Source organism: Aptenodytes patagonicus, chromosome 2 (genome assembly GCF_965638725.1).
Source record: "Aptenodytes patagonicus chromosome 2, bAptPat1.pri.cur, whole genome shotgun sequence".
Taxonomy (NCBI): Eukaryota; Metazoa; Chordata; class Aves; order Sphenisciformes; family Spheniscidae; genus Aptenodytes; species Aptenodytes patagonicus.
The window spans coordinates 145,283,338-145,310,544 of NC_134950.1; the positions used below are offsets into that span (position 1 = coordinate 145,283,338).

Sequence of the window (27,207 nt, forward strand, 5' to 3'; positions counted from 1 at the left end):
GCAATACCATCAACACATCATTTGTAGCGCTAAAAGATCTCACAGAAATAGGTCAATGAGCAGAAGATAAAACTTCTAAAAGAAGCTTATGGTAAATGCTATCAGATACAGTTGCACTGACCATGGGAACGATTATAAAGGCTAGCCACATCACTATGTTATTGGAAAAATGAATTTTCTTTGCTCTGATCTGTGTTCACATTCAGCCAGAAAAATTTGCAATTAAACTGGCCAGACATTTCACAATACTGTGAAGTTTGCATTCTGCTGAGTCTATCAGAATGGATAAGCAAGCCAAAAGGCCTGGATATTTGCTAAAACTCATGTAACGTCTTTCAGGCAGCTCTGAAGATACCTACCTGGCACATCCACAAGTATAGTGCACACAGGCAGTAACATCTAATCATCTAGGCATAACGGTCAATTCTTTAAAAATATTAACTGAGCCAAAGACACCATTGATTAACTATCAAAATCCACTCTTTTTCTGCCTTCTCTTTTTCTTTTTCACTTCATGTTATTCTCAAAAAAACCAAAGCAAAACAAAAAAATGAGAAGCTTTGAGATGTTTACACACAGCCACCAACCAATTCTCTATTCTTAGGAGAGACAGTGAGCCACAGAGCTGGGGGAAGAGTATCACTGGTAAAGATTTAAGCATCTTTGTTTCTTTCAAAGACTAATTACAAATTATGTAAAAACCAAATATTATAAAGACTTAATTTCGTATTTATCGCACTTCAGAGTTGCCTGTCTCTTCAGTATTGAGATACATTTTAACCAACTTGTTTTCTACCTGCCTGCTTCCCATGAAGGTAAATATCTTGCGAACCTTTTAAATGCTGAAATTGTGTTGCACCTGAAGACACAAAATGTACATGAGACAACTGGCTAAATCAAAGACATGCTTGGGTTCAACCAGGGAGTCAAACTCTGGTTCAAATATACTGGCCAAACACAGTATGAGCGTTTCATTCTGTTGACTTGTTCTAAAAAGCAGGCATTGCACAAGCATGCTGATAGCAAAAAGGAAGCCCAAGCTTCCTTGGGTGTGCAGGTGTACAGCCGGTGTGCCAATCCCCAAGAAAAGCACATGATCATTCTGAAAGGGTTTCAGTGATACATGTGTTTTTTCTTCCAGCCTTCATTAACAGAAATCAAATGATTGAAAGCAGCAATAAAAGGGCAAAACGTTCAGTCTGGAACAGGAAAACAGGCTACAGGCTATTTAAAGAAATCAGATGTTTTGCAATGAACTGTACTTGTTAAAGTTAACCCTTCCAGCAATTTAAGAAAATCCGCAAGACAATCTCTGTTCTCAGAGATTCCCTTTGAGTAGCCATGGTGGAGAACAGGTAAAGTCCTATAAAACTGAAAGTGGGCAAAATGATGCCAATCTCAAGAGGAAAAGGAGGAAGAGGAGGCGGTGGCGGTGAGGAGTAGAAGCCAGGAAATTAAATAGCAGCCAACTCAACTTTAATTTCAAGAAATGGCAAGTTACACTGAGAACATATTGTAGCACCCAGAATCAAGCATGCAGACAGCAATAGCAAAGCAGAACAAACTTGCTTAGCTTTTCTCTGCGTCAGAGTGGCAGGTCTTGCTGACAGAGCAGAATTGTGATATATCTAAGACATATTACAGCCCACATAACATCCTTGTAAGCGAACTGGGCAAAATACAGATTTGATAAAATAATTTCAAGGTATGTGGAACTGATGCAAACTACAAGATACTTTTCATCTTCCTTGCCAAAGACGAAAAAAACCCACAGTTATCTCACAATTTCCAGTCTTTAAAAAAAAAAAAAAAAAAAGCACCAAATTTATCTGAACATTAACCAAATCAACTGTAGCAGGTAGAGCAGTACAGGTTAACCAGCATTCCTTGCAGACACCTTACAACAGGTCTTATCTATTCAGTTTTCTCTAGTCTTAGTCTAACTCCCTCATACTGTCATAGGAAAAGAATTGCGTTTTCTAATGCTACACATGATTGGCATACACAACTAGCAATTATTTATAAAAGCTGCTTTGCTATAAAGGCCTGAAAACATCAGGATACAGAAGTGTTAAAGCAGGCTTATGACTGCTTTACCTGTTTAAAGGTTGCTAATAACAGTAGTATGAGCTATGGTGTGTGATTTGGGAAGTATCTTTATGCGATATCTATCTTTGAATTAAATTTCATCTGGAACGCATTTTTACAACAGAAAGGCATGTATTAGCAAAAAACAGGTATCAAATAAGCGTGAGCATGATATTGTTTGATTAACTGTTAGGCACTTTACTTTAGCATTTAATTGTTTACTCCCAATAAGAAATTCTTTAATGAAAAGGAAGGGAAAAAAAAAAAAAAATCTGTGTAAGGAACAACCCTCTCCTTCAATCTCTTCCTCCAAAAAACATCTTCCGTAACAACAGAACATTTTCATTTCAATAGTTTGGCTGAACCCAGTGGCAAACCTCTGTTAAGCCTTCCATCTTAGTGGGAAGAAAAGACTATAAACTAATTACCTAAATCAGAAGTATAAACGACCTAAGCTCATTATCTAAGTCAAAAGTTTGACGTGCAATTTGCAAGAGAGACATTTTTAAGGGGCCTGATCTCATCATGAGCTCAGAAGCATGTATTTACTTCAGTTATCCACAGAATTTATGACCAAAATAACTGATCATCTGCCATTTATGGTGGAGATAGTTGACAGTTGATTATAATCATCCACTTTCACTAACTTCAAACAAAAAACAGTAAACCCCACAACTTGTCTGCAGCACACAAAGTTCTGCAGATCACACTAATAACCAATAATCTTTCAAAACTGAGCTTCTCCTGACCTAATACTTTTTGCATTAGACTTCAGCTTTAGAATTGTTTTGATTTAATATACATACACAATAGGCACAATTTTAATTTTGATTCTGCTATGAGCAAATGGCAATACCTCTAAATGCTACTGAAGGAAGCATTTTCCTGATCTTAAAGGAACAAGCGGTGTTTCAAAGGCATGGAAAAAATCAGACTGTCTGAAAAGGTTCTGGCAGTTGAACAGTCTACAGCAGCTCTGACGTACCGACACTGTTACCAAGAACTTGATGCGCACTGATGGAGAAGGAAAAGCAGACTGACCCCAGATGTTTACCTAAGACAGGATAGCTCTATCATCTCTGTTTATGCAACTGTAATTGATAGTTTCTGTAATACCGTAAGCAGAGAGTACAAGAAAATAAACACTGATCAAAGAAAGCATAACCTCTTATTGTATTCAAAAGCTGTCTGAAAATAGCTCAACTAACTCCAAGTAATTACTTAATATACAAGAATTTTTTATTAGAAGAAATGTACTGAAAGCAACAAGTCAGGTTTTTTCCCTCCCCCTTAAACTTACACATCCCTAATAGTTCTTGAAACTTGATGCTGAAAATGACAGTTGAAGCCAATTGTGAAAGCACATAGCATTCAAGGGTAATGGTACTTTTCGAATATGATGTAAATGTGTTAAGGTTTAAAAAGGGTACTTTTCAATACTCCTACTACGTTTTAAGTTGAAAGATTAGTATTTTCTTTCTGAGGGGCACAAAGCTTACAAAACCGGTAATCTTGACTCAGCCCTTAGGAAACTAAATCAAATGTAAACAACATAAGTTACTACAATGATCACCACTCAACACACTTTAGGAGAGCAGGTCATTAAAAACCAAACAACAAAACGTCTTGAGAAACCATGCTATTAATTTTCTATTTATTTACAATCCTTTGCAGGTAAGTGATACCTTTACAGCACTATGAAGTGCCATGCAAGGGATCCCCAAGCTTGCCAACACTTACAATGCACGCACTACGCACTGACCCCAGAGCTGAGCTGATCAGCATTGCCTTGTGGTAGGCATGAGGTTTCTGATTTCAAGAGTGTGGATCCTCCATGCTCTTTGTCACAAAACAAGCATGTCCCAAAACTCAGCTGGGTCAGTCCCACTGACTTCAGTAACAGACTTCAATAAAATTTGCGTAGAAACTTCTGGAATCTTTGCATTTCATTTAATTCTTAGTGTTCGAAGTTGAATAGCAGACTTTTTGCATATATATTACCAAAAGTTAGCAAGTTTATTTATTATCTTGTCTAACCTAACGCAACAAGGCCTCTACCAGGAATCACTGTGTGCTGATAGACAACTGGGAAAATGAGTCATTAACTATGCTTTAAAAAGTAAGTATCAATTAAGCCTCCGCAGAAAAGCATGCCCACTGCCACACCCTTGGGAACCTGAACCACTACCTTACAAAAACACGTAAGCCAATCTGGTCCAGTCGCACACATTTTTACTGCAACATTTTTCTTATCCAACTAAAGATTTTCAGAAGGAGCTGCTGCTGGTTCCCGGGTGTTCAGCTGTGACTCTGCAGACACCTGTACTCCTCTGGGACTAGGAATCAGCCCAAGTTTTGGGTGCCCAGCAAGAAGAGTCTGCAGTGACTAAAATAAGATGGCTCAGTGACTGCCCAAAGAGAGACAAAGCAATTGCCAAAACCCAGGAAATTTATTCAAAGAAATAAGCTTGAAAACTTCAGTAAATCATTCCAGACTACTTGGGTAATACAAAAAAAAAAAAAAAAAAGTTGTATGAAGAGCACTAAATGAATAATGTGAGGAAGCAGAACAGCTGCAGAAGTCCTAGCATATTTTCAAAGTGCTTGTCAGAACTTTCTTTTGTATACAAAGAGTTCTCTTCCCTTGACAAGCAATTCACACAACACCTTAAACATTGTCATTATGTATGTTGTACAAATCTTTTCAAAGAGAGGAAGAAAAAAACCCACAAATTGTCTTTTCTTTTTTCTTCTTCAGGCTTTTTTTTTCTTTGAAGGAGCAGGGGACCAAGCAAGGATTGTAAAAGTTGCAGAAATTACCTTTGGCCAAACAAAACCTCACCAAGAATCACAGCTCACAGCTACCATTTCAGTGAGGAGCTTAGCTATGTCTTTTAGGACCAGCATCCTGTGCTAGGGACTGCCATGTCAAGTAACAAATGCCACAGCCTAGCCTCTCCAGAGCTTGCCTTTGGTATGCCAAACCAGGACATAACAGGGTACATGTCCACACTAAGTAATGCAGGACTGTGCTGTGACATTTTAAGTAAAACTGAATTGTTTCCAGAACTGGGACTAGAGTAACTGAACCGTACCGTTCCACAGCATCAAAGGGTCAAAGCCAAAATGCGTTGGAAAGTCAGGCATGAAGAAAAAAAATCGTTCCTCCTATCATTCCTTATCTTATTTGTACAGCTGAAAAATCTACATTTTCCATCTCTGCACCATCAATCTCTAACCTACTGTCTCTGCTAAAAGATACATACTTTATGGGGAAAGAGCCCAAAAGCTAAAATAAAGACAGAATCTATAATACATTAACCAATACTTCTTTATACCAGTGATTCCTTCCATCTACTCTTCTATACATTGCATTGCAATGCTTATATACTTTACCACAGTGATTTATTTTCTACTGCTGTAAGGCACAGTAACAATAACAAACTTCATTCTAATCTCAGTTTTACTTGAGCAAGTCAGTTTGCAATTAAATATTTATGAGTATTCCATGGTTATTTGCCCCCAAAATCTCACTTTTGGAAGCAGCAGTATCACTCAAGGCAGCTATTTGCATACACAGGACATTCATAAACAACATCTAGGTAATGACAGTACTGTGACTAAGTTACATGTTGTGAAGATAAGGAAGCTGCTTAGAGACAGACAAAGCAAGGAATCAGAAGTAGAAATTTCCCTTCCGAATCACCAATTTTCACAGATCACATCAATCTGATTGATGCCTTGTACCTACCTGGGGGCTTACTGGCCTCAGTGGACTAACATGAGCAACATTACTGTTGCAAAAACACATTCCTGTTAGAAATGACAAACACAAGGACCGAATGTGTGTAGGTATCTCTACATATCCCACTCAGGGGAACTGTCAGTGAGGAGACCTAGGCAGCTCAGAAACAGACACTTGTTTCCATGTCTTTGGCTTAATCATAGAATCATAGAATCATTGAGGTTGGAAAAGACCTCCAAGATCATCGAGTCCAACCGTCAACCCAACACCACCATGCCCACTAAACCATGTCCCTAAGCGCCTCATCTACTCGTCTTTTAAATACCTCCAGGGATGGGGACTCCACCACTTCCCTGGGCAGCCTGTTCCAATGTTTCACCACTCTTTCAGTAAAGAAATTTTTCCTCACATCCAATCTAAACCTCCCCTGCCGCAACTTGAGGCCATTTCCTCTCGTCCTATCGTTTGTTACTTCGGAGAAAAGACCAACACCCACCTCGCTACAACCTCCTTTCAGGTAGTTGTAGAGAGCGATGAGGTCTCCCCTCAGCCTCCTTTTCTGCAGGCTAAACAGCCCCAGTTCCCTCAGCCGCTCCTCATAAGACTTGTTCTCCAGACCCCTCACCAGCCTCGTTGCCCTTCTCTGGACACGCTCCAGCACCTCGACGTCCTTCTTGTAGTGAGGGGCCCAAAACTGAACACAGTATTCGAGGTGCGGCCTCACCAGGGCCGAGTACAGGGGCACGATCACTTCCCTACTCCTACTGGCCACACTATTTCTGATACAGGCCAGGATGCCATTGGCCTTCTTGGCCGCCTGGGCACACTGCCGGCTCATGTTCAGCCGGCTGTCGACCAACACCCCCAGGTCCTTCTCTGCTGGGCAGCTTTCCAGCCACTCTTCCCCAAGCCTGTAGCGCTGCATGGGGTTGTTGTGGCCGAAGTGCAGGACCCGGCACTTGTCCTTGTTGAACCTCATACAGTTGGCCTGGGCCCATCGATCCAGCCTGTCCAGGTCCCTCTGCAGAGCCTTCCTACCCTCGAGCAGATCAACACTCCCACCCAACTTGGTGTCGTCTGCAAACTTACTGAGGGTGCACTCAATCCCCTCATCCAGATCATCAATAAAGATATTAAACAAGACCGGCCCCAGTACTGAGCCCTGGGGAACACCGCTCGTGACCGGCCGCCAACTGGATGTAACTCCATTCACCACAACTCTCTGGGCCCGGCCATCCAGCCAGTTTTTGACCCAGCGCAGAGTCCACCTGTCTAAGCCGTGAGCCGCCAGCTTCTCTAGGAGAATGCTGTGGGAGACAGTGTCAAAGGCCTTGCTGAAGTCCAGGTAGACCACATCCACAGCCTTTCCCTCATCCACTAGGCGGGTCACCTGGTCATAGAAGGAGATCAGGTTGGTCAAGCAGGACCTGCCTCTCATGAACCCGTGCTGGCTAGGCCGGATCCCCTGGTTGTCCCGCTCATGCCTTGTGAGCGCCCTCAAGATGAGCCGCTCCATAATCTTCCCCGGCACCGAGGTCAGGCTGACAGGCCTGTAGTTCCCCGGATCCTCCTTCCGGCCCTTCTTGTGGATGGGCGTCACATTGGCAAGCCTCCAGTCTTCCGGGACCTCCCCTGTTAACCAGGGCTGCTGATAAATGATGGAGAGCGGCTTGGCCCTTCATCATTGTTACCATAAAGTCCCTTCATCATTGTCATTTTGATTACATCATACAAAACATCCAAATAAAAAAAATCATCGAAATTACAAACTTGTTTTTGTATCATAAATACGAGGAGGAGGGGCACTTATACTTCCAACTGAAGTGGAGAGGTTTGGTGGTTATTGCTTGGGGTTTTTTTTTGTTTACTATAATTTTTATTATTATACCAGTGTAGGAGCAGCATACAGACATTGAATAATATGTATCACAGCTGAGGTGTCACATTATTGCCCTGTGGTGAAGTTAACATGACTGAACACGTGTTCATATCTCAGTTATTTCCCGTTCACAGTCTAAAACATTAATCTAAACTGCAGGTGGACCTGCTGCAGTTTATAAAGTACAGTTGGCTTTGCGATGAAGTGTTCATTTGCTATGAACACAGGAGAAGTGATTCAGCTATAGTTGAATACTGCTTAGAGGGGACAAGGACCCTCCAGCAGAAGCAGGGGGTATGCAATGCATGAGGAGGGATGCAGGGAAGAGGAGAGGAACCGCTTTAAATTGCTGCAGCCTTTTTGCTCAGTGTCCGTGAGTCAGAAACACAACTCTGTCTCTCAGCGGTCCAATTGAAAACCAGGATAGTACTTCTCTCTCAGGTATGCTGAGTATACTGTAAGTAAGCGTATATTAAAAGGGCACACACTTCTTGCATTGTAAAAATAGGGAAGTATAAACTTAGAATAGAGCACCTCCATAAGGTCCTATTGGGAATGCCTCCAATAGACCCCCATACTCTTCATACAGAAGATGCTACAAAGATGCGAGAAAGAACGTTAGAGCAGCTTGGCTTTACTTTGCCAGAAGTGGAAGCCCCCTTCCACTTTGCTTTTTCCTTCACAAAGGAAGCTTAAAATTCAGCTGAATAATAAAGTAGTATGCTAAAAGGTATCCGATGTAAATTAGACAGCACTAATTCAGTCCCAAACAGGAACTACAGAGGGTTTTTTCTGTAAAAAAGCTGGAGGAGATGGCCTCTAAACCCTCCAACTATTCCTCTTTCTCCTGACAATAAATATAGAATAAATAGGCCATCATCCACTTGGTATTTCAAAAAAGAATGGACAAAGTCCAAAAGGAAAGCTAGGAATGACCCAGGCTAAATTACTAAAGAGTCTTGACATAGATCATAGAGCTCAACTTTCACAGGCACTGACAGATTAGGGGAACTATTCTGATCTACATGCAATTCTGGCAGAGCCTTAGTCACAGATTCAGAACTATCAGATTCAGACTATCTTTATGAAAATAAAATATTGAAAGATGCTGCCATCAGGAACTGAAATGTGACAGAAATGGTAGTCCTTAATAAAGTTACCATGACTAGAAGACAATGCAAAAAAACAAAATTCCCAACAGGCCATAAGACTGAACCCCACAACACAAACGTGAATATTTTCAGAAAGCAATGTACCATAATCTAAGATGAGAGAGGAGAATTTTGAGAGCAGTCCAGAACAGTCCATACAATCACAAGAAATACCCATTTTATGACACAGTAGAGATTAATCTCAACTTTCATAAACCCTTAAAAATAAGCAAACAATAAAAATATCCAGAAGACTTTTTCTTCCTCATGAATCAAAAGGTGAAAAACTTCCATTTATAGCATAAGACCAGCATAAGTTCGTAAGATATTAGTAAACTTCATGGAATGCCTTTAAGTTAATAGTAGTTAGCTAAGATTTCTTCCTCCTTTCAAATCTTACCTGGAATATAGCTATTAATTTCAATTGACACTAACATTATCTGTTAACAGCATTGTTAAATGACTGAGGAAGAAAAAGAAGTCCTGTTATTTTTCCAATTCACTCCTAGAAATGATTTTTTAAAAATTATTTTGACTGATAAAAAAAATTCAAGACTGTAAAGCACTGTCAGGAACTGTGACTACAGAGTAAGTTTAAAAAATTAATTCCGTAACTTGCCATTTTTCCATAATCTTTAACCGATTCATTTGCAAGATCTTCCTAGAATCAATTTTTCTTTCTGAATACGCTGCCTTTGAGATGAATATCAACATGACTAGCCTTTTTCTGTTTTATAGAGGCCTGGGGTTATTAGTTAACTCATGCTCCCTCTACTGACTCTATAAGAAATGGCCCCAAAACCCTTTAAGAAGTTTCTATGTAAGAATAGTTTAGGATTCGATATAATACTTCAAGGAATTAAAGAGGCATAAAATACAATTCTGTGGAGTATCTAATTCTTGTGAAAGTTGGAGTAGAGCATCTGCCTTCTTTCTAAGGCAGAAGCCTTAGAAAATAAATCCTTCCTGCAGCATCCATGGTATTAATTACTATACAAGCCATTTATGATACTCTTAGGAAATTTCTTCATAATGTTTCAAGGGTTTTATATTTAGGTGGAAATAAAGAATTACAAATTTCCATTTTTGCATAGTTCTTAGCAATATTTCTTTATAAACTCTGCTGCTTGGTTGAATCCACGACATCTGCCTGAAGTCTCCTGTTTACCCTTCGTAATGTGATGTGAAGGACAGTTATCTACTACCAGTGTGACACAAGCACCATATTTACTTTTCACATTTTGAAAATAACTCATGAAGTGGTCAATGGGATATAATCTATAAAATATGTCAGGGAAAGTTCCCCACAATTCAGAAATGACTTAACGAAGGACTTGTGTACTACTTCTATTAACTTGTAAGGTGACTGATGTTCAGGATGGCTTACTGTTCTGCTATTCTTTTACTGAAGAAAAATGAGTCATCTATTGTGTTGTTTTATTTTTGTTTTTTTAATAAAACATCTCATTTAATAAGGATAATACTGGAATGTCTCTCTTTATTACATGAACTGTAATACATTATAAGATTTCAATACACAATTTTGTTGTTACATCTAGCAAAACCTGTTAAACTAGTTTTGTTGTATATTAGAAACAAGTATTTCGTACGATAATGATATCTACATCATGATATGCCATGAAACTAAGCCTTTGTCATTACAGACACTGAATATGAAGAGAGATAAAAATCAGAAAGCCACAATTTCCTACACAGACCTCTATTCCACTGAGCATTAACAAAATCCAGGTACTTACCAGATCAATCAGACTCTCCTGGATTCTGTTCAGTGTGGTGCGTAATCTGCTGCTACTGAGGCCCAGTCCTGTTGATTCAAACTGGAAGAAATACATTCTATTTAAGTTGGGAAAGGAAAACCCCATTGGTCCAAACTTTACAGTGATACAGCAAAAATTCAGTTTGTAAACACAAGCTACAATTTACTTACAATAAAGTTTTAGCCCGTAATCGCAACCATACAAAATGAAAAGAAAATCAACAGAGGTCACAGCATTCAACACTGCACTGGTGTGAAGAATGACCTGAGTACCTTTCATGAAGATGACAGCTTACCACTCATACCAATAAATAACCAGTACACTTTACTGTTATAATACTGTATTTGGGTGCAGGACTCTAGATTTTCTCATTTGGGCAATGAGCCCAGAATGGTGCACCACAATGCCCCCACTGAGACTTGCATGCACACCACACCCAAGCCAAATGGTCTTGACTTCTCTCTCAAGCTATAAAATTTCTTGTAATTCCTTATTAAATATCTAACTTGCATATGTAAAATTATACCCATCGATCTTTATAAAACAGCCATTATTACTTAATGCTTATGAAGATCTACCTGAAAAATGTGCCATCTTCATGTTCACGGCTCAGAAGTATTATGGGGCAGATGTTCAGCTGGGATAAATCAATATAGCTACACTGATTTCCTGGTAAATGCAATGAATTATACCAGCTGAGGGTCTGATTCGACATGCGTAATTAATGTAGCTACTTATCTTCTACTTCCAATTAAAAAACCAAAGAACAAACTAACACAAAAAAGGAAGTGGAAATGGGACAGCTAAGAAACATACATTTACATCAAGAATCTGGAAGTATTTGAATACAGTTCTGGTATGTGATTCACACCAAAAGGCAATTTACTGGACAATATTTAGAGCACTGTAGTACACTGTATTATTAGACTTCCTTTCACTGCACTAAATCAGGGAAGGAAGTGTTCAAGTTCATGTCATCCCATCTGCTCCTTTTAAACACAAAAAAGTATAATTAAAGTCCCCATTTACTGCATCTAACATTTCTGACTTAAGATGACCATCTGCCCCAATCCTTCTATATATTCAATGAAAATTTACATCTGAGCTGAATTCCCACTGGAAGTACTCTCTGTTGAAATCTAGAACCTGATCTAGGAGACATAAATCACTATTCTAGTGTCCATGTTTGATAAAAAGAAGTGTTCGCGCCTTTGTTTTTCCACAGGTGAAGTAAGCTTTTTTACAAAAATAATTTGTATTTTTCTTCACATTTTTACTGTAGAAATATCAGTTCTGAACTGCCTTTGATTTTGCAGGTATATGGGCAAAAAAGAAAACAACTTTTTTCCCCTTTAAGAAACACATCCTTAATTCTCTTTTTTTCCTCCTTAACATCATATAGTAGTTTTTCAAGACATGGCCATAAGGACTGCAAATTCAAGACTGGCTATTCTCCCTGTTAAGGTAAGAACAAACAGAAAAAATACCCTGCTTAAAGGAAAAAAAAATATATATTAAAAAAATGTATTTGCAAGTTTCAGCCATTAAATTTCATTTTAAGAAATTTGCACCTGCACCATCAAAACTACACATCACACAATCTGCCACTAATGCTTTGTCTTTCTGCCTTGCAACTACTAACTTTCAATAGCTATCAGTAACTTTCACTTACTTATGCTATAATGATATATTTCTTTCTAAAAAATTGCAATTTCACATTTGAAACATATCTGAATGAAAAGGAATGTAAAACCAAACAAATTTCCATAAATCATTACATATCAAGAACTCCAGATTTATCAGGCAACCAGTTACAGCCTGAAGTCAGAATTGGGCATCCATATGTATGAGGGGGAAAAACCCACAACAAACAAACAAAACCCAAAGAGATTGTTGCTCAGCATTTTTCCACACAGACAGAACCTCATGACTTCACAGAGAACATGTCACTCATCAGTATAACTGCTTTGCTTCATGGAAGTTTTTGCTATGGCTATATGCAAATTGGTAGATATTTCAATTCCACAAATTGATGACCTAGTAAGGCAAGTAAGCAGAGCATTAGACAATTTACAGAATAATTTTACTCATTGCCAATTCTACATAACCTCTTATAGTTTTAAAAAAAATACAAATTAAGTGTTTTCCATAAGAATGGCCATTGGTTTACAAATTATTATGTCTTCTCAAAAAAAAAAAATCAACTCACCTCAAATTTATCCTGCTAAGACTACTCTGTGGGATGTTCATGAATGTCTTACATTTTAGTGAGTAGATATTAAAAATAGGCAATCCCTTTTAATTTCATGTTAGGTTGCTCCGTAATTTGAGATAAGGAGGAAAGGCAGCGTTAACTTGCATCCCACAAGTTAAAAAGGTTTTGAAAGAGCAAAATGGTGTGCAACTCTTGGCAGTGAAGAAAGCCAAATACTGACTACACAGGGTAATCATTCTAAAGAAGTCTGGAAAGAGCAATGACTTAGCACCGTGACCGGACATAGAACTCAACATGTATATTTTAAACCTTTGGTTTTCACTGAACTGGCAATGAACTCTGTACAATTAATCACACTCCTTATGTGTGTACTAACTCATACATACAACATAAGCACAATATTCACAAAGAATTTCAACCACTTAAAAGTATGCTGGTAATATAACTTCCTTAAGAATCCCATCTGATGCTATTTTGTAAATAAAAATAAAACAGGAACACTTTCAGTGGTCTAAATCACATACCGTCACCCGTCTCTACTTTCTAAAGGTTTATAAACACTATGGGGAGTGAGGACATTTAAGCAGCATTACAAGAGGGTTTATTACATTCATAGACCCTTTGTAAGCATTATGTTATGTTTCCCATGGAAAATCATCTGTCAAAACAAAAATTAGGCACGCTACAAAAACATCACAATTTTACCACCCATCTGCTATAATGTTTACCTGCCTAGCACTGTGCTGTTCTCTGTTAGAAGTAGAGAGTGAGGAACTCAGTATGAGCTTTAAAAACACAAAACGGGAGATGCAAAAAAATAAAAATAAATGCAACACAATGTGAATACCAGAGCAGCTGACTAAGCCAATGGAAATCAATTATCTTAAAAAACAAAACAAACAAACAAAAAACCCCAAAAAACCCCACCCATCTTCTAAACACAAACAAATTGCAAATACATTTGTCCTGCCAAAGAGAACAGCTCAAAACCATTTAGAACCATATGTTGAGTCTGAAAATCCATTATAATTTGCCAACAGATGATGAATTTGGAACCCCATGATATTAATACTTGTGGAGTAATTTAGGGGCCAAGAGAGGAGAAAATTGTTTTTACACGCAGCTTTTCATAAGTGCTTTAAGACAATTCTGTTGAAAGTTGATCTATGTTATGTACCGACATTGCCAACAAGCATTTATTTCAACTACAAGATCACTCAAAAACCCCTGTTTTCATTAATGCAATTAGTTTGACAGAAGAATACCAGATCTGAAAAAGCGTATTTCAAACCTCTTAAATCTGAGTTACTACTTAACTTTCATGGCCCCCTTCTCCTCTTCCTTTTGCTATTCTTACCTAGGTTAGAGAAATACATATAGGAAAATTAAATCAACTCATACTCTCTATGCTCTAATCCACCACTCTCCTTCCGCAGACTGCTCCTTTGCTCCCCACTTTCTGCCACTACTTTTAGGTATTTCATGTTGTCTTTCCTTCCTTTCAAATACTGCTGGAAAAAGAGTACAGAATCTATTCAAAACATAATAGGATTCATGTCCCAGTGGTAATGATGCTCCCAGTGCTTATTTCCCTTATTGCTGATTTAATCAGCCTTTTCTTACTCCTGCATTCAAATCCATTCTGTTACCACTAATTTTTCTGGGGATTACATATTAGGTAGTATTTTAAGTAAAGAGATCTCCTCTGTATTCTCATGCTGCATGTACAGTGACACTTGGAAATGAATAATGTTTCTACCTACCGTGTCATTTCGGCCAAAAAACGTATAGACTGCATACAGATAGTAATCGAAGAGCTGGGACATGAAGTGGATCACATCAAATGCAATTGGTTTCAGAATATTCATCATCTGCATGTATTTCCCTTAAAAATCAAATACAAAAGATCAGTTTCCTCAGCATAAGTGCTACAAAGGCAGCGCTGAGTTTGACCAACACAAAACCAGCTTTACAAAGTTTATTATTTAGCCTTGAATACTGATTAAGAACAACTTAGCAATATTTTAGAGATTGGGATGTTTAAAAACAAAGCTAAATATGATGACTAAGACACCACGAATGCCTCAGGACTTCTCCAAATGTGGCTATTAATCCATATCAAAATGTCTTGAACCATTCCTGGCCTTCTGGTACCAAATTCAAAATATACAACTTTCTGGATCCTCTACAAGTTTCAGCTTCATTTAGCCAAAAAATAATAATCCCCTGAAGTAGCCTCTAGCAAATGATATATAGAGCCACTGAAGATTATATGCATTAGTGTGTGTTTATACATGCTCATATGGATATTTTTCAAGCAATAGAAAAGCACAGTATAAAAATCATATGTCCAAGATTGGATTTCATCCAACAACTCTAGGAATTATGAGTTTCACATCAGCAACATAGCATTTCCTGCTCTCCTACCCTTTTATCCTTGGGTAAGAAACCTAAATAGTTTTAAGATGTATGTTTGAAATGTTTCTAGAGGGATAGACTGTCAGAAAAGGAGGATACCAGGACCCTGGCACATCCAGGGAGAAGAATAATTCCTTCTCTTCCTTCCTGTTCTCTGCTGTTGCGCATCTGACTTGGGAAAATAAAAATTTAAAAAAAACTCAGGACCTTCATCTATATATTAGCTGAGTCAAACTGATCATAGGATTTGGACTCGGAAATAAATTTTTCCCTACAGATCTAGTTCACAGGGCCTAAAGTTTTTAGTTATTTTGTTTTCCAGCATAGGGCATGGCTCTTTTCATAGAGTCATACAAGAAGCATACTTAATGAAAACCCCAATATTGCAGATACCTTACATTTCCTGCTGGCTAGCTCAAAAATGACATACTGCTTGCCCTATTAGCATCTTAAAAACATAAAGAATATATAATAAGCTTTGGGTTATTATAGTAACAGACAGCAATTTTTGAACCAAAACGTAAATGCCGTCCACCCAGCATGTAGGATATAGCAGATCATTTAACAAATTGTCATATTCCAGACATGTTTTGATGTGACAGGTTGGCAAACATTACATGAGGGTGCTAAAATAATTTCTTTTTCCTGTAGTCAGCAACACTGTTTTTCAAGTTAATGCTGTGCCCAGCAAAGTAATTTACTAATTGATACAGAAAATGTTGTTTTATGCAGAGAAACTGAGTAACAAAGAAACAAAATTAGCTGTTAGTATCAGGGGGAGTTATTTGAATTTTTTTAAGCAATTACTTGTGTAGGTCAGTAAAGATAACATTAATTTGATAAATACACGATACAGCTACATACTTGGTAAGATGATATAGCAGTATGGTAAGAATCAAGCAATAACCTGACATTGCTACTTTCCAGGTTTCTGTCTAGCTTAGACTCCCTGCTTGAATACTATGCACGTGTCCCAGTTTGCTAACACACGCTAGCATATATTTTGTTATTTTTGGAGATTTGACACAGGTTGCAATACTTAATATTTGGCAGTTTAGCCCAACTGTTAATTCTATGCTTAATTATCAATGTTTTGATCTACAGCATTATGAACAAACTGAAAAGCAGACTTAAAAAATTCTATTTGTCTTCCAAAAGGGAAAACCAAATGTAGCTAATTCTAGCACAGCCCAATGTGGAAATTTTCAGACGTTTGGGAAAGGATAGTGCCCTAATCAAAGCAACTGTCACCTCCATATGTGCTACCTGAATATTCCGTATTGTCATAGGCTGATTTTTTCCACTTACTCTGTGATAAACACATTTTTAAACTCATCTGCAACCCATACACTATATAAGGGTGATGTGTCACGTTCTGCACAGTTAGATTTCCAAATATCTGTGCAGTTGGCATGAATATTCAAGGTAATGTCTCAGGCAGTATCTTATGCTTTTCCAAAGGGCTATGCTCTGTACACTGCGCAAGTATTGTCCCTATAAAAATCTTCCAATGCCAAGAACATTTCTCTATTACTACATCACTCAGCATCTTGACAAGCATTCCAAGAACATTTCCTCCTAGTTGCTCTCTCTAACAGGATGCCAACTTTTAACTTCTATACATTGTTACCTAGTTGCACTAAAGTTCCTATTTTGGGTGAAAAGGAGCGTCTGAGAACATTTCCAAACAGCACTAACAGCCCAAACCCATGCCGGGCTAGAAACTTCCAGAAATACTTGAAAACATTGCTTAGGAGTTTCAACAACTCAAAGTAGCTTGACTTCCTAGAGGCTCTCCGTTAATAGCTAAAACTGCTGGACATTTGCCAGGTTTCTTTTGGAGTATTATTTCCAACACTTCTTTTGTCCTTAAAGATAGTAAGTAGAGAGTACTCTCTATCAGACTAACCTATATAAAACTGATCACTAAAACCAAAAAGGTAAATAAATACACCACCTCCTGAATAATATATATTTGAGTTTTAGTATATCTATGGTCATTAGTAAAATCATTTCCTAGGGAGCCTCACAATCCCAAATATGCAGCTTCCTATGACATACATTAGGAGCTAAAATGCCACTTTGAAGGAAAAAGTGAAAAGCCCATTGTAATTATATATTTTGAAAGACTGTATGATTTGGTTTTAAGTCCCATGAGGTTCTATGCTATATGACCAGTCACTTCAGCTACAAGATTTCTGCCATGAGATTTGTCATCACCGTTATAATTTTCTTAAAAGTTAATGGGTTTTAAATCAAGAAAAATCTAAGAGTTTCTTCCCAAAAAACATTCACAACAAAAGCAAAAATGAGGCAAAAAAAAAGGTATTAAAAAAAACCAACTTAAGAAATAGTTTAATGGGTATTTCTTAAGTCAGAATGATATTAATTAAAATAAGAAGTCATCCAAGCAATACATAAAATGGCATAGTCATTAACTTTTCTTGTTTATGTATAGAACCTAGGTCAAAATATTCCATATAGATTTAACACAGGTTCATTCTTTCTTTACACTTTAAGTCAACACACAATGGCTTGATAGGAAAAAATTAGCCTTATAAATTAATCTAATGGTTACTTTATACTGGAAACAGAAGAATAATTACCTGGCTTATAAACTTGAGGGAAAACCAGGTAAATTGAACCATTCACTTGAAATTCAAATTAAATGAAGTTATAGCAGCTCTCACTTCAGTTATACATAGCAACTCATTTATGTAGTTTATACTTATTAAGCTACACTTTGTTTTATTCATCTAGCCTCCATACAAAGCATACAGCACACAGACATAGTTCAAAATGGGTTATGAGCACTGTTATACCCATTCAGTGAGTACTACTATTTGCATAACATCCCTTCCTAAAAAGTGAAGCAACAATTTCTGTTACTTGATTGGGCAATTTAAATCCGCATCTTCATCTCACTCCAGACTTCCTTTTTTAAACCTAGTTTACTTTATGATTTGCTGAGGTTAAACCACAACATTAACTAAGGTCAGGGAACTCATCTAGATCTCCCCAAAGTCATGCTGATGCAACATACAGGAGGCAGGAGTTATCAGTGACAGGGACAAAAACTGCTTAAGTCCTCACATTACAGCTACCAAAACAAATGTCTCTTAAAATAGAGCCTTATTTTCAAGGAATAGAACTTTAAAAGAGTACAGGCTTTCTGTAGATAGGACCTATCTATAGTGTCCCCTGTACTACGTTAGGCCCCTGCTTATTTTTTGAGGTGCCACATCGCTGGTCTTGCATGCGCAATTCACTTTGTGCAACTTTATCTAAAAACTAGACCCTTAGCCCACACTGGTTGCCTAGATCTCCTGTGCAGAGGGCAAGCAGCTCCAGAAGAAAAGTGCCAAGATATCTATGCGATGACATGCAGGCAAAGACATCCAAGGACAGCCAACAAACTCTGTCATCTTCTGGAGCTACCTACAGTTCTCCATTGATCGTGAAGGGATCCTAGACAACCATCTCAGTTATACTCCTTGAAACTAGTGTTAAGTACCATGGCGTTTTCCTAGACAATCTGTGACAGCGTGAGACAAACTGGAGCCTTCCATGGCATTAGCAGAGACTGCTGTAAAAGACAGGCACGCTCCACAGCATTCCTGCCTGCAGGAGGATAATCCAGGGGACTGGATCAAACCTGGATCTCCCACAACCTAGCGTCATGCCCAGCTAAATCTGCCCAGCAGCAACGTGCTTATCTTCACGTTTTATAGGGATGATTGAAGAGACAAGAGGAGAGATAAGAAGGGAAGAAAAACTAACAAATCAGTTAGTCTGACTAAATGGTGGCATCTTCATTGTTTCTTGTTTCTGTAGCCATTAACCCTTAGTTAAAGAAATGTGTCTGATGCCCCTGGGAATGCTGTCTGGTAGAAACAAATGAAATATTTGTATGCTAAGGCCAAAAGTTATGACAAAAGATGAAGGCATTTTCAACTTCTGTGCCAGAGGTGTAATATGCAGTTTACATTTAACAGAAACACGGTGAAAAAAAACCCTGTTTGATTTATGATATCAAATGGTAGGTATTCTTCAAAAAAGATACAAATTAAGGTGAAAGTGAAGTGGGGTCATTGCATATTAGAAACATGAGAAACTGCAAAGAAACTAGAAGGAAAGAATGACTAGGACAAGGACAAAGGGGAAAAACAGACCTATTCACTCAGGAAGTTACATTAAGAGGTAGAAGTACCACAAGTCTTTCCAAAACTAAATTTTCCAAAGATGGTAAAAAAAATCAGGAGTTTTCCAATTACAGAAGACTAACAAAAGCAAACCAAACCGGGGAGACATGACAGGACAGAAAGTGTAGACAAACAAGACAGCCCAAAAGCAAGAATGAATAGTTTCCCTTGGTTTTCGCTGGGGACAACGATACTGACAGTGAGAAAAATGAGGAGAAGGGGAACCGGGTGACTAATAGAACTGAACTGGCCACTTTCAGCCACACTGAGAATGAGCTGGAGAAGACTGAAACAGTCAAGCTACAGAAGCAAAGGAATCAGGACACAATAAAAAATGGTTGTGAAATCACCATTCTGGTAATCAATGTAATAAACTGTATGTGCAATAAGCACTCAAGGCATGGGTTGTACTGCTACGATTGAAAAACAGCAAATAAAAACATATTCAAGAAGAGGGAAAATAGTCATCCAAGCAACTATTGATCCACTGCTTTAACCTGTAGGATGCAGAACTTCAGATCAGTTTTGAAGAAAGTATGGAAGTGACAGAAGCAGAAAGACGGAGGCAAAATTAAGATTTAGTCAAAGTATTAATTTATCAATATTGCACAGTAAACAAGTGAAGCTAGAGTTTTTTTAAATGAGTAAGGGTTTAATAAAAGAGAAGACAGAATGGAATGTGTTGAAAAGGGAGATATCTGGAAAAGCTACTAGTGGAGTTCCCAGCAGCTGGCCTCTTCTTTAATATTTTCATTAATGACTCTGGCAGAAAAATAAGAGTGTGATAATGGAAAAAAATAAGAAGGCACCATCAAAATGGAAAAGGATTGACATAATGTACAGGAGGAACTGGAGGACCTTTGTGACTGCTGTAATAAAATTTGGATGAGCTTCAGTAGTACAAAATGTAAAGCCATGCATTTGGGGACCAATTCATTAAAAACATGCATCTTTCTACTATAAACTGGCAGCTCATCCCTTGGAAAAAAACGGGAAAGTGAAGGACCTGCTGGCTGTACAAGCTCATTACAGATGGACTGAACTGCCAGTACAAGGAAGCTGTGAGAAATCCAAAGTGCAAAAGGGAGGCAACTTGTGACCAGGATGCTGCGATACAACAGTGACACAATGCAGTGAGATCTCATCCAAAGTATTGCACGTGATTTTGATAAGTCTATAACAAGAGCAGAAAAAGAACTGGTAAGGAAGTAGGGGACTTAAGCTTCTGGTGGATAAAAACAGAGGATATGAAAAAGCTTGGCACATTTAGTTTAGCAAATCAAAGACTGAGAGGAAATAGGATTGCTTTCTGCAAAAACAGCAGGGCAGTATGCATCAAAGAACAAGACGATCTGTTAAACCTAAAAGTTTATTTTGGCATACGATCAAGTGGGCAGAAAATAGGTGGATTTTTCTTTTTTTTTTTTAACCATGAAGTTGATAAGGCTTCTGGAATAGAATTCCTATTAGATAGAGTGGTGGGAACAAAACAAAAGTATTTTTAAGCTGGAGCTCAAAACAAGCATGTGTACAGGCAGTACTAAATGGCATGTCTTCCTGTAGCAGGGGCTGCAGGAGGTCCCTTTTCAATTCCATGTTCCAAATAACGCTATTATCAGTCATTACAGAAACAATATAAAACACCCCCAATAGCAGAAATATTGAAAATTAAATGTAATTCCAGAAAGGGGAAAAAGCATATATATGAGCTTTGCAAATAATGTTTAAGTTTGGGGTTATGGCCAGAATCCACAAATATAAAGACTCCCTATGTAAAATTGGAAAACTAGAACTACAGCTCCACCTACTCTTACACTGTGTTAGGGCAGGGGGGCAGCGGCAGAGGCTGGAGGAAGACCGAGTGGATTGCATAAAAGTGCCATGTGTGATTTCTAGATTCAATCCTAACTTTTCTTAGAGCAAAACCTTATTCTAGAAGGTAGTAAACAAAATTCTCTAACCTAACTCACAGATCAATACCAGAAAAGTTATGATAGAATAATCTCAGTTCTTATTTCAGGTCTATGTTGTAGATGCTCCAAGAGGAAAAAAAACTGCAAAAACGGTTTAGAAAACTAATTTCTGATCTATATGCTGCCCTCTAAGACAGCAAAAGGTACTAACCAGGTGTCGGAGTAGTCTCTTTTAAAAACAGCTTACTCTGAAGTACCACAATGATTTCCAAGCACATAAACATTGAAGACAAACTTCATTAATATAACACGTACAGAATTCCTCTCTCTTTTGCCTAACCAGATAAATTTAGGTAGTTACTTCCCATTATCTATAAATAAAATGAAAGTCATTAGCAGGAAATTGCTATCGTACAATTATCTAGATAATCAAATGGAAGTCACAATCACAAAAAATCAATCCTATTACACCTAGAACTGGAGGGGAGTGTTTTCATAGAAAACTTTTGGCTAGAAAGGACCTCCAGAAGTCATCTAGTGCAACCTCCTGCTCAGAGCAGGTCAAAGGAGATGAGGTTGCTCATGGGGCTTGTCCAGTCGCGTCTTGATCACCTCCGAGGATAGAGATTCCCTAAACTCCCCGGGGATTACTAGGCTGCATTCCAGTTACTGAAATTACCAGTATGAGAGGGCACTTTTCTTCTAGTTGCCTACCATGTGGTAAAAATAGTTATTCTGGGTGTGAGAATTTGAGTAATGAAAGGGCAAAAAACCCCCAATCTTTAAGTTCTTACTTTTCTAACTATACTACTTTAAAATGAAGCATTAACCCACCAAGACACATTAGCAACATAAAACATTTACCTATTTCCCTTCTATCTCCACTCTTTTTACACATTCAATATTTTAGACAAATGATCCACCATCATTGGTTAAAATCAATATATGCATGCAGATTAATTTTCAACATAAAAATAACTCACTAGATAGACAAATTTGGTTATATTTAATAAAAATTATTTTGGTTTAGTGCTTTATTTCTATTTCATTAACATTTTCAAAGAGTGGAAATAGAGCCCAACTAGGTATATTTTTAAAAGCCTTAAAATTCATTTAACATATTTGCTATAATCCATAGGTTTGCATTAAAATATAAAACACATATAAAAAACTACAATTGTTCTACGTACCAACAAGCCTTATTACATTCAGTGTAGTGTTTGTTAGGATAGGTGCATTCACTTTATTGAGGTTATAATCTGATCTCTTTCTGCTCCTCAGAGTTTCTCGAGAAACACTTTAAAGAAAACAAAACAAAACACACCAAATGTGACTACCTAGTATATTCAAGGACATACAAGTAAAATTTAGTAGACAAGAAATCCTTCCTCCCCCATTCTACGATTCTTTCATGTGACAGTATGTCTTCTAGCGCAGTATTTTATTTATGCCAAAGCATAACTGCGTTAGGATTCTAACATTTAAAGAGAGAAGCCTGGCCTAATTTACATAAAATTGTGCTAGAGAAAGGAGTTTCTCAGTTGTAGTCCAAGGCTTGAGTTCTGCAGGCCTCTGTCTGGCCTCAGCAATCATTTTAACCACTCTGACTCAAGTTCATAGTTTATGAAGTAAAGAAAATGAAAACAATGCAAGTCACAACAAAACAGGGCAGACTAGTAAGCTACAGCTGAAAACGACTATCTGGAAATGGAAACAATTTTGAGGAAGATGAAACTGAAGGGACATTAAATTTTTCATAAATTGTAGTCCTGTGAGAAGCAGGGAGTTGGACTCGATGATCCTTATGGATCCCTTCCAACTCGAGCTATTTTGTGATTCTATAAGAGAAACCTGCCAGCTGCCATACCTCAAAACGATAGTCTTCCAAAAATGCAGAATGCTTCAATTCCACAGCACAAAGCTATGGACAGTGACTGTGGTTTGTTCCAATTAACTAATTTTTATCCATATCTCCCATCACTTCTTTGAAATGAAGTAGTGTATGTGATGTATCCTATGAAATTATGCTAACAATATTTTATCCTGAAGAGTTATTTTGTAGAAAAACATTCCTCTGCTTTGACCCAAGTCATGGCTCTCTAGTTCTCCTGCAATCCTCTAAATACAAATAATGTTAGCCTGTTTCACAAAGTCTGAATGGACATATAAGTAGTACAGTGTCCTAGACAGAAATTTGTATTTCAGATCCTTTTAAAGGCTACAGAGTTGGCTATTGTTTAGATGAATATATAAAAATAAAATATTGTGAGAATATATATATATTCATCAAAATATAATATGTATAATCATGTGTATATAGGGGGTATGTGTGTATATATTCTTAAGGAAAAAGAGAATTTAAAATTCCAAATGACTGCCCGCAAGCTACAGAAGAATATTTTTTTTATTAATCTGTAAAAGTTTACTTTTGTTCTGCAAAAGCAGAAGCCCAAGCCTCAAGCAATTTGTCTGCAAACAACTGCTTTTGACACAACAAAAATTATACGTATGCACAACAGCAGTTGTAGAAGAACCTTCAGTTAACATCTAACGCTTGCTAATCAGTTTTCCACTACCTGCTTCAGAAGGCCTTTATCCTCCTTCAAAATCTTGCTCTCCAAAGTTTCTTTCTGCAATAATGATGAGCAGTTTAATGTTCCTCCCCCTTCCCCTTCCAGAGATCTAAGTGCTGAGCCTTTCTAACTGTGCAGGTAGCATAAAGATTATTTTATTATTATTCCATTGTCGTAGAGTATAGATGAAACAGAAAATGAACTAATTAGAGTACTGAGATGAAAAGCATGTAAATTAGACCAAGGACTCACACAGTCTACTTACCTTTTCACAGGGGCATCTCCTGTCTGCTCGTCCACATAATCTCTTTTCAACTCTTCAGGAACATCACTGTCACTATCATACTCTTGATATGCACTTTTTTCTTGTTCATCTGATTCGTACTGTTTTTAAAAAGAAAAATAAATCAATCAACTGCCATTATTTTCCTTATAATATTGTCACTCATTTAACGTAGCATTTTGGTCACTTCTTGGCTTTTACCTTGATCAGGATACAGATCACTTTGCTGGTTGAAAGGCTGCTGACAATGTTCATTAAAAATGCAGCAGGCAAATTATTCAAAGCCATTTGTAAGTGCATCTCTAAACAAACTTCTATTCTTAGATTTGATTAAGAGTAAATATTTGTATCATCCTATTTCTCCCAGCTACTGATAATTTTTTTTGCTTTCTTGTTGCTGTATCAAGTACCCATGTATCTGAGCTTTTATTATTTGCTTTACAACCTGAAAAAACAGTAATAAAACCTCAAAATGTATCCATACAATGGCAATAAACCAAAAAAACCTGACACCACACAATCCTTATTAATGCAAGAAGGACTAAACTATTGCTTCACAAAAATACTTATTTGTATTGTACACATTTATTTAAAAAAAAAAAAACATACCAAAAACCAACTTCCAGTTGTTTGTAAAATTGATTTTAGTACACTCCAAAAGACATTTCTACTAGAGAGTCTTTCAATCACTTAACCTCTTAGAGACCAATGCGATTTTGACTAAGCACAAACATTTCAAGAAAACAATAAGAAGTCAAATGCTACTACAAAAATATAAGTATTTCTCATGGCTACTATTACCATGTAATTTTTTTCTCACTAATGTTTCTGCACTTATTTTCTTCAACTGTATGCTGTTCTATCTACGTCAACAGCAAGAAGAGTAACTTTGTATATATCTGTATGTTCTATACATATAAACTTTCCACTGTACATGGAACAAACAAAAACTGCAGAGCAAGCAAGGAACAGGATTCTGCAACCCAAATTGATGTACCTTTCCTCATAGAGGAAAATAAAAACTACAACAAAACCCCAAAACACCGTGCACTGTATTATTCTAAGAAACACTCTAATGATACAACTCAACTGTAACAGGGGAATAAATCAGTGGGGGCTAGATGAAAAATATTTTCTTTTTTCCCCTTGCTTTCTCAGAAAACTTCATTAGGTGTTTGGGGCACGCTTGAATTTATTTGTGTGTGCTGGTTCTTGGTTTTGTTTTGAAACATACAGCATCCTTTAGCTAGTTAAAGGCACAAGATCCTGATATTTGAAATATCTATCTAATTATCAGTGAAACAATTCCTCTTTGATGGAAGAAAGCCTCATGCACCATTTCCTTCATGTGTCACAAATGCCATAAATTATTCCAGAATTACCATATGAAAAATGCGAATGCGTAGATAAGTTAACCATGTATACCTGCCTTGAGATATGCCTTCTTATACTGAAGAACAACATTTGATGTTAACTGCATCTTTTGAAAAATAAGAAGCTTAAGTAGTTACAGACAACTACTGCCGCCAAACACGCAGCTGCATTTTTAATTTTTCTGAAACTGTTTCACTCTGTTCAATTGCTGAATTGCATTTCAAAGATCACAAGAGAATTAGTTTCAATTCAAGGATGGAAGGTTTGAGCCTAACAAGTGATGTCTGGAAAAAATGAGCAACACAGGCTACAGCATATATAATACAATATAGGATTTCTATGGTAGACGTATTATTACTGCTAGAGTATGAGTTATGTGGAGAAATACTATTCACAAACACAGATAATAAATGCTTTTTATAATTATGAAGCCACACATACATATTAAAAGTGTACAATTGGGATTTTATTTTTTTTTAAAAACACCTGAAATTTGCAATCTTTTTCCACTCCAATTAAAAGCAGTATTTAATGTCAATTTCTTTTTCAAGTGTTCTAGGTTGCTCTGTAGTATAGGTGCTTTAGACACTTCATAAATAATGAAATTTTTTTTCACAAGGTGAATTTCTTAACCCAGAAAAGGTTAAAGGAAAACAAATACTCGATGCTCTGTGATATAACCCTTTTTCCTGAATACCTACACAACTGTCACAGCATTAAGCATATCCATCAGGCTCCAGAATGTACTTGCCCTTGAAGAGAGACAATACTTTTCCTATTAACTTTTCCTTAATGTGTACACTGCTCTGAAGCCATTTTATCCACGAAGTCAATAATGACATGTATGACAAAGACAGTCTGGTTCCAGGATCCTTAAGAAATGGCAGGGTTTTAAAGGATACAACCGCTCTCCAGAGGGGAAAACCAAGAAAGATACACTAAGGTAATGTCAGTCTCTCAATCGTCCAAAACGCACTAAGAAATATATTTTTTCAGTCATGCACGGTAATTCCTGGCCCCAGCCCCAAGCTATGGAGGTTTTTAAAGCCTAGCACTATGAAAGCAGTATATTATAAAAGCAGGAAGCCCACAGTACAAACAAATTCAAAGCAAAAACAGCTCAGATGATAGAAATTTTGCCTGTGAATACTAATGATCAGAACATTTCTTTTTAGTCTGTGCCTCATACTACATTCTTTTTTCTGCCTCATGAACATTTCAAACAAAGGAAAGCTATAATGAAAGCAGCTCATTTTATTTCAAACGTGAGCTGAGTTCAGGCTTGATTAAGGACAAAGAGAGTCATAGTTTAAGTAACTTGGCTGGAACATACTTACCACCACTTACTATGCATTAATATATAATAAATGACATGCCGATTCAATTAAAGTCCAGTGATAGTAAAATAATAAATTGACTACAAATTGTTAACTACAATTCATATTGATATATGAATCTGACAGCTGACATATTAACTGTCTTAACCTCATAGATTAAGAGAATTTTGAGAATTTTTTTTTACATGGAAAAATACTTCAGTAAGTATACTTTATTTAAGTATACCTAATGCTATTAATGAGCTGGAAAA

At 37.3% G+C, this 27,207-nt stretch overlaps 1 protein-coding gene across 2 annotated transcripts in view; it reads right to left on the minus strand.

Annotated features, from left to right (window-relative positions):
* VPS50 (VPS50 subunit of EARP/GARPII complex) overlaps positions 1-27,207 on the minus strand; it is a 96,304-nt gene that overhangs the window by 11,916 nt on the left and 57,181 nt on the right. The window contains exons 19-22 of one of the 2 annotated variants that reach the window (XM_076331508.1): positions 24,228-24,346; positions 22,580-22,686; positions 14,620-14,741; positions 10,621-10,701 (exon numbers count right to left, since the gene is read on the minus strand). In XM_076331508.1, coding sequence (XP_076187623.1) covers positions 10,621-10,701; positions 14,620-14,741; positions 22,580-22,686; positions 24,228-24,346 — 429 coding nt within the window. Of the gene's footprint in view, positions 1-10,620; positions 10,702-13,786; positions 14,214-14,619; positions 14,742-22,579; positions 22,687-24,227; positions 24,347-27,207 lie in introns of those variants that run through there. The other variant, XM_076331509.1, reaches the window with a different exon arrangement.